This window comes from Melanostigma gelatinosum (genome assembly GCF_949748355.1).
Source record: "Melanostigma gelatinosum genome assembly, chromosome: 10".
NCBI lineage: Eukaryota > Metazoa > Chordata > Actinopteri > Perciformes > Zoarcidae > Melanostigma > Melanostigma gelatinosum.
In genome coordinates, this window is record NC_136643.1 from 25,058,143 (window position 1) to 25,071,400 (window position 13,258).

Sequence of the window (13,258 nt, forward strand, 5' to 3'; positions counted from 1 at the left end):
TAATAATGAAAACATAAACCTACCTTTTACCCTCGTCCTACAGGGAGGAGGAGGAGAACCTGCGGGACAAGATCCGAGCGGACCACGAGCGAGCGCTGCAGGAGGCCAAGGAGAAGCTGAGGAAGTCCCGCGAGGAGCTGCAGGCTGAGATCCAGACGGAGAAGAACAAAGTGATGGAGGACCTGAAGAAGAAGGCGGGACCCAAACCGCTGCCGCCCGTCCCCATGCCCAAAGTGGTGGGCGTCAGTGACGGAGAGCCGCTGGAGCCCGACGCCAAGGAGAGACGGGACAAGATCAGAGAGGCAAGACCCGCCATTTAAAATAGTTTGATCTAATGCTGGGCTTTACCTCTATGGTGTCATTCTGGATCATGTACCCATCATGCATTGGTGCAGGTTATTTCACTGTAGCTGTGATAAAACTGCACTTGTAGAAATTGTACAAAAGCTGTCGCTAGTTTTAACATGAACACATTTTATTATTGTTAATGAATCTATTAGTATCTGACTTTACACGGTAATAAAGACCTCCTCCTTTGGTGTTCTACTCCCCTGAGCTTTAGACCCTTTAAATCTTTAAACTCCTGCTCTGAACTCATTTCTTTACGTCCCTACTGATGAGAGTTAATGGCTTTTAATTAAGGAATGCTTCAGCCACAAAAGGACCACCTGTCCATCAGTTACTCCCCATGTTACTCTGAATTATCTCGTGTCTCTGGGGCGAACCAAAGAATAAAGAACTAAGGAAAAGTCTCGATGAATTGAAGTAAATGGGGGGCCACGTTTAACAACAATAATAGCAAAACTATATCAAAACAGCAACTATGCTATTTCAAATATATCAGACTCGCACGGACAAGTAGCGCGTCTGTGCAGGCGTGAGACTGTTTAAGTTATAGTTTTGCTGTTAAACACCAATTTAAGTCTTCTCTACATTTTATGATGATTTTTCCTTAAAGAATTCAAGGTCAGACATTCATACAAATCATTTTGTTTGGATTGAAGTATTCCTTTTAATAGAAAGTGACACTAATGTTTTATGGATTTAATGAGGAACCGCAAGCTCCACTGATATTTAGTACATTCAGTCCACACACACACACACACACACACGGAGGACCAGTGCAGAATGCAGATGGTGCTATCTGGTCTCGCTCTCTATACACACCCAGCCAACCTCGGCCTACCTCCCTCGCTCTGTACCCCCCCCCCCCCCTTCTGCATAATTACCTCATACCGGCTCTCTCGAAACAGCACTTGGAGTCAGAACACTCGCCGGCCCAAACCAGCCTTTTTTTGTCTCTAAATGCCCCTTTTGTTTCTAGTCACAATTACCATTCGGAGAGAGAAAGCCATACACTCTCAAACGAGCAAGAAAGGAGCAGCTGTAAATGTCTGCAGCACAGCGTAGCACGCTCCTCTTTCCCTGATTGCCTCGTGGTTCCAAGGAGAAATCACAATCGCACCGGAGCAAACAACCGAGAGCACAGACGGGTGCTTTCCTTTTTCTTTACTTTCAAACCCTGGCTACAGAGGCAGACGTTTGGCCTGCGTTTGGATGCTGTGAAGTCCAGAGAGGAGTATCGGCATCCGTCTTCTTGTCACCATTTATGTTTCATGTAGACGGTGAGATGTAGTCGTTGAGCCACTTTACTTTCCGTGGGATTACGCCGTCTGTCTGACACCGATTTCCTGCGTTTCCCTTTTTTCCGTGTTATTTTATTTCTGGTACAAAGTGCACACAGTTCATCACTGTGAAGGATCAATGATCGCAATCTTTGCTTCCGCGTCTGATGATTGGAGTCGGGTTAAATGACGAACTTTGATTCTTTTTTCAATACTTCTAGCTGTGAGGGCCGTTAAATAACAGCAGCAGCAGCAGTGACACCTTTTAACAAACAAAGAGCCTTTCACACAGGCGATCAACTCTCCTCCTCTGAATATATGGAGTGGTTTTGAACTGTTACTACATTGGTGTCAAGTTCTTCTTATTGGGCTTACAGTTGTTGCATTGTGTTTAGCGCTCTGCTGGCATCATACCAAACCTCAAAGCTTCATTCGTAGCGTTATTTACTTTCTAAATGGACACATTTGGATGCTACGCAGCATGTCTATGCATTCCGTTTGAACTGCAGGTCGAGCGACAGTGGATCTTGAAAGGGCGATAAATGAACGATGGTTTGGAGCAGGAAAAAGATGAATAAAGCTGTCTTATATAAAGTGAACTTTCATTAGAATACACAAACAGAGCCCAGTTCTGCCAACAACGATAGAATGTCAAATGTTCCATCGATGACCATTAACTGGCCAAACCTCTCGTTAAACCCCGTATGGTCCCAAACATATTAACCTTCGGTGGATGTAGCCTTGCACAAAGTGAAACAGGCATTGTCTAATTTCCCGCTGTTTGATTCTCAGAAACTGATGTGTTGGAGCTGATTCTAAGAAATTGAACCCGGCTGCTCGCTTTGCATTCGCAAACCACTGCATCCCAAACAATGACGACTCAAACGATCCTTTATCCGGTGATCTTTATCGGTCTCAACAACATCATTTCACGACACCTTTGCGTCTCTATATCAGACTCTTTGTAGTCTTCATCGAGCTGGCTTCTGTAGATGAAGTGACCGTTGCTTTTTGCCGGTTAACTCCGGAGGGAAATCAATAAAATCAGTCGGATCAGCAGGATACGTTTGCTGCTCTGTGGACCAGTCGAGCCACTCTGGGCCCTTTTGTTCCTCCAGAAATAGAAATGAACCTCCAAATACATATTTCATAGACTGTGCGGAACATAACCCCCCCAACCACTTCCATCAGCTCACCACTTTGTGCCATTCTGCTTTTCTGCTAATTACGCAGCCCGACCATTCGTGCCCATTAAACCTTCGTCTGGAGATGCAGAGAGCTTTAAGGCAATAGAAGAGAAGGAATGGAATGAATTCCACTACTAACCGCTCCAATACTATTCACCTGTCACATCGTGAAGCATTGCTGGCCCGGAGCTATTGAAACAAGCCGGCTGTTGCAGTTAATGGGCCGTGGCACAAAGGCACAGTTCACTTTTAATAAGGTTCGTTCATCAATAATGTTGTAAAAACACGAGTTAGTCTCGACAGTTTGTCGAGCTGGTAATGCAGGGATCAAAGGAATAATTAATCTAATGGCAGAAAGTAATGCTTTCTCCAGGTGTTCATTGCTTTTCTTTAATGAAGAAGTCTTAATATAACGTCACTGTTTGTGTTCTAGCCTCGTATGCTAAGAGTACAACATGTTGCTCGCCCAGAGAGAGAGAGAGAGAGAGAGAGAGAGAGATCTCCCCCCTCCCTCCCTCTCTCTCGCTTTGACTCTATCTATTGAACCCATTCCCTCCCTTTTAGCTGGATCTGTTTCTTATCGTTCTTTTCTTTTTGTGTGCTCTGAATATCTCTCTCCGACCATCTGCAGCGCCGTCATTCTGCAGACTCACTCTCCCCCCACCGAGCTCATGAAAGCATCTGTTTTATGAAGGGTTGCCGTATCGCTTTGTGCAGAACAATGAGCACGCCTCCTCCTCCTCAGCGGACAACACTAAGCGTACCGGAGTGAGCGATCTTTAAAGCGCTCCCCGGCTTTGTTGATGTTTTCTGTCCTCTTGAACATGGGTCGCGGCTCATGCAATCCTGTTTTGTCGCGTCACGCTCGGCGGCGTCTTGTAAGCCGGCACTTCGTGCACATGTGACATTTGAGAACCAATGCCCCTTCCTGCAAAAACCATGATGTGTTTCTATACATTATGTATGATGCTATATGTCAACCGGGCTCCCAGCTGCTAAATGTATCCTGAATACAGGAATCAACCTTTTAAAGAAAGTGGAACCGGTTGCGCGTGATCTTATCGAGTGTGATTGTACATTTAATGTGCTGCTCTTTGGTGTGGGGGGCGTTTTTCACATTGAAGGTAAGATTACGGTAATGATGCGTTCATGTTGTTGTGATTATGATCAGCGCAGTGAGAGCAAATGTTCATGTTACAGATCATTTCAAAGCAGCCTTCTCTTTTTTGTTTTTCCGATTATTGGATCAAACGTTCTACTTTTAAGGTTGAACAGAATTTCAGGTCACTGACCTCACAAAACACATTTTTTGGCCATAATTCAAGAATTCAAAAGTCTCAGAAGATCCAATAATGATTACATAATAATCTGCAAAGCAATGAGGACATTTTGTACAGACGACCATGTAAACCAGGGCCCTCAAACTCATTTTCACTCCGGGCCACATCAGCATCATGGTCGCCCACAAAGGGCCAGTTATAAATGTAACATATTGTTAAATAACTCTCTGCATTCACAGCTTAAAGGAGTCTTCAATGTACTCTCAATACATTTCCATGTTAAATGTACAGTAACCAGCCAAAGAGCTGCTTCTAACTGTTTAAGTGTCTCATAATTTGACTTTCTATTTCATAATTTTGACTGTCAATCTCATCTTTTTGACTTTCTATCTCAGAATTATGACTTTTATCATAGTTATGACTTTCTATCTAATAACTTCGACTTTCTATCTCATAATTTCAACTATGGGGATATTTTTATTATTATTAGTCTAACTTAAAAAAAATGTATTTTTAATTTTTTTTGCTGGCGGATTCGCGGGCCACATAAAATGACATGGCGGGCCGGATGCGGCCCGCGGGCCGGGAGTTTGAGACCCCTGATGTAAACTGATCGTTGAAGTCATTCGCGTTGGTGCACAAACATAACATAAATGTAGCTTATATAAAAGACATGACTCACAATGGTAGCAGTGGAGGTAATCATCTTGGAATAATGCATGCACTCTAGCTGGAGTCACTGCGGGGGTCCTCTTTCTTCCCATTGTGCCCCTGCTGCTTGAATGCAGCATTAGGGCATCGTTGGAGCGTTACTTCCATGAACCACATCCCCGGAAACCAAAGGAATTATTGATATGTTCAGAGCTCTAATTGGGGACAACTTTAAGTACAGCTGCTGTGGGCTGAAGAAGTAGAGCACATGTTGAGAAAAGACTTCCCACAGATCTCTCTAAAGGCTGATGTCCGGAAACTAACTGTAGTCACGACTGAATATTTATGGAGATGACGCAATCCCAAACATGTAGGTGTTTTATTTGCTTCTATCTCACAGTATGTTTTCACAGTACACTTTGCACACGGAAACATTATTTAGTTGGTAGCATATTATCTATATCTATAGCTATAGATATAGATAGCAGGCAGGGCAGAAAAGATTTGAATGCTTTCAATAGCTCGATGTCTGACATTGCAGAATTGGCTGCTATGAGGGAATGGGTTTCTGCGGGTCCTCGGGGATGTTGCATGTGTGGGATGCGTTTAATGTTTTAAATGAAGGAATGAAATTGAAAGAAGCCAGAATGATTCAGTACGATGACTTTAGTGTGCAAGTAGTGACATGCATGGTGGATGTAACACTTTGTGTGCACTGCATTTAAATGTGACAAACGGGTTCATGCACATCTGCTTTCTAGCCCTAAAAAAACCAAAACCTTTTTCTTTGAATAAGCAAAAGAAAACGTTAAAGAATCCCTGACGGCTGCAGTAGAATGAGAGGGTTTCTAAAGAGTCTGGTGCTCAGAGACGCTCCAGCTTTAGTCCACAGGGACCAACAGAACCAACACAGAATGAAAGTTCCTCGTTGTGACTTTAACTCGATATTGTCAAAACTCCCGGTGCTGTCGTTTTTTTTATCTCTGGCCATTATTCATCTGTAATCATTTATGTATTAGAAAAATTCATGTTTTCAGTCTTTGCATGTAAATTAGGTGTCTGAATAATAAATTGCTGGTCCTGCTCGTCCTGTCTGCCTGTTAACGAAGAAATAAATCAAAATGTCTCATGCCAAGTCTGCGTTACTATGAGTAATGCTTCATGATATAATAATAATAATAATAATAATAATAATAATAATGCTTCACAGGAGGACATCAAGTAGAGACGGCCAGAGGTATAGATTAATACAACAAAACAAATGGGAATATTTGTTTTCAATACTAAATAATGAACCGAGTGCCAACAAATAAATGTAATTAATACAAAAATCCAGTTAATCTGCTTTAACCATAACGTGGTCCTGCTCACTGATCTACAGCATGGATACTGGACCTTCAAACCGATCCGTGTCGACCGATCAGACCCTCGACCATCTGGTGAGCGTTTCACAGATCAAGACTGACTCGACACACATCTCTTCTGGTTGACCAGTGACTTTGGTTAAAACCTGATTTCTTTGGACACGTAAACATATTGTTGATCTAGAGACTGGTTCACAACTCACTTCACAGCTGCACTGTGAGACATTATCTGTTTGAACTCTTGGCTCTGGAGCTGCGTAGAAACCCGGCCCATCTAGACTGTTTTGCCGTCTCGATTTCACGGGGAATTTATTGCCACCCCCTTCTGCCGAAGTGCCATGAATGTATTTACTGCAGGAAGCGATTCAGATGTCACACTCTCGCCACCCTCGTGCATCTTCTGAAAGGCCCTCCGTTGAGCCAGAGGGTGAGGCCTCCGTGGGGTGATTTGGAAGGAGATGAGAAAGACGAGGGAGGGTCGGAAACGGAGCTGTAAATCAGTCAAACTGACTCTGGAGGTCAGTCAGAGCAGCAGATAACTCCAGCCCTGCTCCAGAAGCTCCTCACTGTGTGCCTCCTCGAAGCTGATTTTTAATTTTTTTTCTAACAATGGCAAAAGTAATGGCCTCGCTCTCAGGCTCCGGCTCGTAATGGGATTGATGAAATATTCACTGCCGTGTGTGTGTGTGTGTGTGTGTGTGTGTGTGTGTGTGTGAGAGAAACCGTGGCACATCGGGACTAAAGGGTGCATGAATCTCTGCTTTTGGTCCTTGTTGTGCTTCTTCTCAAGAACCTCTTGTTGGACATCAAGAAAATCCGCTGCTTCTTTTTAAAGTATCAAAGATCTGAGTGCTGTGCATAACATATATGTAAGAAAGCACTATTTCAATTATTTAAGTTAGCATGAATGCACAATTTCAATTCCAGGTTTTGAAACACTTGGAGCCGTCGTAATGAGTCCTCCCTCGAGGGTTTTATTTGTGGCGTGAAGCAGCAGTAGATGCACAACCAGTCTCACGCTGGCACATTCTGCCACGCCTTTAAATCACTGTTTGGACATTGTGGAACCAATGAGATGGAAATACAAACACTTGTTTTGGCTGGTTAAAGAAAAGTGTTTCCTTTTTCATAAACCCAGCAGCATATTTGAGACTTTTTCACTCTTGAGCTCGTCAGTCGACGGGGAAAAGGAGAGGAAGCGAGGTTTTCATCTCCCTCAGACTCTGACCTTAGTAACACAGGGCCAGTCCTGGCGGCCTGTTTGTACCAGAGGCAGCTCGAGTGTATAATGAGGCGTGATTAATACATTTACAGTGGCATCATAGAGACCTGGGCCACATGGAAACAGTAGGAGCTAATGGACAGAGACGGTCCTCCCAGATGCATGCATGATTCATTAAGTCATGAACACAAAGTCTGCGCTTCACTTTCTCACTAAAACGAACACACATGGACCAGAAGTAAAGGTGTGCGTCATCCACAGCTCCGTGGAGGCAATTACACCTGCAGAGTGACGGGCAATCAAGCAACTCCTGTTGTTGCCTCAGAACGAAATATGTCTACGAATAGGAGCAATGTTTTGACCGTGTGTCCCGGCTTTTCAAACAACTTCATATTTGCGTGACTCTTGTGGCACAAACATAACAAACAGCCAGTAACAGATTGATAATAACTTTCACTCCAGGCAATAATTAGACTTGTGCCTCCCTTCTATGAAAAACTTAGCATCATTTTGCAAAAACGTTTTTATTTTTTGCTGTTTCAATGTGACAAACACAAAACGTTCTGATTTTCTCAAGCTTTTGTAAAATGCAACATCGCAGACATTTGAGAATGTTTTTATCGATGCTGATGTTACTGAAGGCATGCCTCGGGTATGGCAGACACATTTTTAGTAAATCAGAACAAGAAGCGATGTTTCCAGGACTTGCTGTCAGGCTGCAGAGATTCAATAAACATTCCTATTTGTACGTTTTGAGATTCTCTATTTCAATTTACTGCGAGTTCTGTTTAGTTGTTTACAACTAGACCCCTTCTAGAGACAAACTAGGCTTTCCATCTGCAATCGACAAGTGTATTTTACTGATCAGCTGAATCAAGATAAAGGCATTAAAAGCATGTGAATGGCACTTGAATGTGTTTTCCAAAGTGCGTATTATAAAGTAGCCTACATGTTGGTGAGAAGGATGACGGTGACTCCCAGACTTACCGAGCAGCTGCCACAGAAGAGAAGATGAATCATGCAGAGCAGCAGACTGTGTGTTACTTTGGAGAGCTGTCATCCTGCAACACAAGCTGCTGCTCGTCGGCAAGCTCCACAGTCCCAGTTGTAGAGCGTCACAGTGGGACTCACTGGATGCAGGACTCACTGGATGCAGGACTCACTGGGCCTCACAGGATGCAGGACCTTTAGCATGACGTGGGAGGAACATGGTGTGTTAAGCACAAATACCCGTCCTGCACTGGCTTTGATAGGGGAAGGGATTTGTATTCTGTTCAGTTGAAAGACAGCTTGAGACCATGATGGTTGCACAGCCTCATGGGAGTCGCTTTATTTTCCACAGAACTGCTCCGGATCGGTGTTTGTTTTCCACTGAATACAGGCTGTTGATTAACTATCTGTTGTGCTGTTTTGGGTGTGGACTAATGTGGAAACATGATTTCAGTGTTTTTAGGAAAGAGGCCGGTGAGAGTCAATTTGACTACCAAAAACAATGCATGTGAAAGGGTGACTTTGGGTTACATGGAGTCTATTCTCATGTTTTTGTTCTACATGACGAATGGGGACAACAACTCTAGAAACTGGTCCGGTATTGAGGGAGAATGCTGCAGACAGAAGCCGCTAAACGGGCTGTAATGTGATTTAAAATCACTATTTCCACTAAAAGTGCTTGTTTTTGCCTCAAATTGGTCGGCTACAGGTATCGGAACAAAACGAACACGGTGGCTCAAAGGTGAACCGCAGATTTTAAATGTTAAATAAAGACAATGGAAGAAATTCTGCTTTATTTGGCGCCCCAATTCAAATCTACTGCGACCCACCTGTGGGTCCCGACCAAGTCTTTGGGAATGACTTTAAAACAACCAAAGAAACCAGACGGTTGGCTCAGGTGAAGTCTCCTTTTATCGCCTTGAGTCAAGATATTTATTTCTGTTGCTGAGAATACCAGTCCCATCTACATCTTAGGAGCTCTGTATGGGTTAAATTAACATAGCGGTTTGGGATGCTTTGTTCAGGCAGCCATGGTAACATCAGCCACTTGAAAAAGAAACGTCACCCCAGTGATTCGTCTTCTGAATTAAACGTTATGTGCATCTTGCTTGGTGTCACATTTCAAGGTTCTCTCATAAATGGATCCATGAACCGTCCTCTCATTGCCGTTGCTTCGTTCCAAAGCTGGTCTCAGTGAAGCACTTTAAGTTATCTACGGCTTGTAGAAGAAGATGAATCAGTTAACAGAGTTTCATACATACAGCAAACGCAGCTGGATGATGATCCTCTAGGATTTAGTTATTACACAGAGCCATTGATTCAGTGTTGAACGCGCCGGGGGAATGGAGAAACACTCGCCAACACTGTACTGTTTATCACAGCCAGAAGCTACGAAGACGCTCATTATCATCCGATTTCTATCTTTCCTTGAACACAGACCAACAGTCACGTGACAACACAGTAAAAGAGGCTGTAAATAGAGGTTGTATAAATGTGACTAGCTCAATGCATATACCACATACAGCCTCCAGTTTTCTTCTTTTTCAATGATTTATTGCACAAAATACAAGAAGGCCACAGCGAGGAAAATGTGACGGCAGAAAAGAAAAACCCTGAGACTGCTCTGGGATCAGAGGGTTGATATTAGAATACATTTTGATTGCAGGGATAACTTTCTTTGCCAGAGATCACAAAAATATTGGGTTTGGCTCATGCCAGTACGTTGCCGGTGAATAAACCAGCCACTTCGGCCAATGCAAACCAACCCCCCCCCCCCCCCCCCCCCCCCCCGACCACCACCTCCTCCTCTGCAGTGACGGCAAGAGGTAGCTGTCGGAATCAATCACAGAATTTTGTAGTTTAATGCCCAATTAGTATTCCAAGGTCCTTTTTAAATAAGCAGTTTGTCAACATTGCCGAGCACCCTGCACTGTTGCGCTCGTCCTTGGCATATGGGCCAATCAGAATTTGATTAAGTATCCAATCAACGCGGATCAAGGGGAGCCAACCAGCACTTAAGTGTCCATGTCATGGTGTGTATCAATTAGATTTATACCCCGCGCGTGTGTGTGTGAGTGTGAGAGAGAGTGTGCATGGAGTGCGTCATGGAAAAGCCACGAGGGCCCAGAACACAATGAGGCTCCTGGCCCTCGTCTTTATTAGCTTGGCCGCCCGCCTGCTCCAAGGAGACGAGGATCTGGATGCTAATCCTCACATGGCGTCATCGAGAGGCCGCAGTTAGCTACACGCTGGCATGGTAGGGAAACAGGCATGGTAGGAGTGACATCCAAGGAGGCTGATCAGCCGCTTCCCTGCTGTGTGTGTGTGTGTGTGTGTGTGTGTGTGTGTGTGATACGGTGCACTAGCTGTGTGTGCGCTGATAGCTTGTTTAGGCGCTCCTCTGCTGCCTGGTGCAGCACGAACACCATTTATCTGAGCTCCAGCAGAGACCGGTCCACCGCGGACACACCCAGATCCTCCAGCAGAGACCGGTCCACCGCGGACACACCCAGATCCTCCAGACTCTGGTGCTGAGAAACACTACCACTTTAGTCCACAGGGACCGCCAGAATCAACACAGAATAAAAGATCCTCGTAGTGACTTTAAATACAACAGAATGAGAACAACTGTGTGCTGCGGGATGCGGGCCGTCGGTGCCAACTTAGTCACCATAATCAAGGTCAGCATAGAAATGAAGTGACAAGCTGCCATGTAGAGATAGAGGCCGGCAGATGGACAGATAGGAACGCTGCCAAGTGGACGGCCCGTATACAGAGAAGGGAATCAACAGATATCCATAGAACCAGACAGTGACTGACACCACCACACAGAAAGGAAACGCACTTCTCTGAGGTTGTCCCTGCAATTTGAAGAAAGCGCTGTGGAGGAGGACTGAACCAGGGTTTTGAAATTGAAAGAGAGCAGCAGTGCTTCAGTAGGAGCTGGCAGTCTTTCCTTTCCTCGGCTGTGTCATCTTCTCTGTTTGCCCTGCAGCGCCTCTTCTCAGCATCAGCCTCCATGTCAGGGCTCATCTCACAATCTCCTCCTCCCCGAGCCGCTCTCTCTCAGCCTCATCTGAAGAATAGATTTTAGTTCTATCCGGCAGACACATGTCTGCAGACACAGAATAATGCTCTAAAACAAAATACAAAGAGGCAGCTCCAAAAGATATCCGCACTTTGTGTTAAATGGGTCATCGTCGTGTGTGTGTGTGATAGACTTGCTGTTTAGTGTAGAAGGCCGACTTTACATTCACACGCTTTGATTCACTGGCATCATTTTCCAGATTAAAGTCTTTGGGGTCATGTCCTCCCTTCAGCGCTGCTAAACCTCCCGTGATTCTGAGTCTTTCGTCTTCACTTTCCAACATTTATTACTTCAGTTTACCTCATTTTACATGATCATGTGTGCAAGACATGTAGCAGTTTATTGGTGAATTGATTGATTAATAGCTCTGCCCTGAGGTACCAATCAGTTTATTGTATTGAAAGAAAGCAAAGTCCATCAAAATAAATTGCCTTTGAACAGAAGAGGTCTTTCTTCTTTTACCAGCAATGGTTAATGGTTTTATGGATTTCATTTTTGACCAATTGTGACATGAATTACACGTATGATGTTTGTCAATTAAAAAGAGATTATTGGTTGTAGGTTTTTCGTAGCATAATTTAGTGTTGCGTGAACTACGTCTCGCACAATGTACGTCACCAACATGGGCGTTAGCTTGGCTTGCTAGTTAACGTAGCTATGTTCCACGCACAGATGTAACGTTCTCTGAACCGATGTGTTTTATCCAGCGACTCTTTTTATCAGCCGGGAGGAGAGAGAACGAGTGAGATCCCGTTGTTGGTGTGAGTTCATCCTGGTACTAAACACGCAGACATCGTAGCTTCAGTGAGAGGCGTCACTTACGGGATTTTTTTAGGTGTTTAGTCTTTCTAATAACGTATTTTCACCGTCAACATCTTCAACAGTTTTACGACAAAATGCGACTTTCTTGATGTGAGGAATTATGTTTTAAATTGACAAACGTGTAAATGATGGCACTTTTCAAACAGGAAACAGAAATAATCATTTGTCTCTCACCGTTGACTACTTCACATTTTCCACCAAAAAGGGGCGGGGCTTTGCCTCTGCCTGTACTATCTGGTCTTTTTGGCAAGAACCACATAATAACAAAATGTGATTATCTTGACGATTAAGAAACAATGAAGTAATTGTTTTTCGTTCTGCAGTGTATATTTTTTGTTGGTTTCCTAACTGGTTTTAGTGACAGCTTGAACATCTGTTGGAACTGAAATCACATTATACCAAAATCCTAATTATATCAACGTTAAGCGTGATTACGATGCAAATTTTAGACATCATTATCCCGCTATCTTCGCCGAGCCATCGTCTGGATGTGCACTCGTGTGAGCTGCAGGATGTTGTATTTGCCGAGTCAGGACACTCCATATTTGTCTGACATGGCGTTTATGCTGTCGTTCTCCTCTCAGATGATGAAGCATGCGTGGGACAGCTACAGACAGTACGGATGGGGACACAACGAGCTGAAGCCTCTCGCCAAGAAGGGACATTCCACTAATATCTTCGGTAAGCCAGACTAACCCCTCTCTCCCCCACTGCTGTCTGCACCCATTGGCAGTTTGCTCACACGGTTGTAAATCACACATGGATGCATGCATGAGTGCACACACACTTCGTCTCTCTCTCTCTCTCACACACACACACGACCTGCTTTTCCCCTTGTGGACAAGGTTATGTGATAATGCCTCTGGCAGGATGCATATCACGTCGGGAAGAGTGTTTGCGAATTGAAATCCAAGATCAGGGAAACCACAATGCAGAGAGGACGCATCATCGATATGTCAGATAAGAGGAGATGTATTTGAACCTTTGGTAATATTTCACAAGTCCTTACTCAGGAGGACGTTCTTCTGC

General features: G+C 44.2%; 1 protein-coding gene across 3 annotated transcripts in view; it reads left to right on the forward strand.

Moving 5' to 3' along the window:
• man1a2 (mannosidase, alpha, class 1A, member 2) overlaps positions 1-13,258 on the forward strand; it is a 78,088-nt gene that overhangs the window by 21,012 nt on the left and 43,818 nt on the right. For all 3 annotated transcript variants that reach the window (XR_013772300.1, XR_013772301.1, XM_079277206.1), the window contains exons 3-4: positions 44-302; positions 12,814-12,910. Coding sequence is in view for 1 of the 3 variants with exons in the window: in XM_079277206.1 (XP_079133332.1) it covers positions 44-302; positions 12,814-12,910 (356 nt within the window). In the remaining 2 variants the exon portion in view is untranslated. The remainder of the gene's footprint in view (positions 1-43; positions 303-12,813; positions 12,911-13,258) is intronic.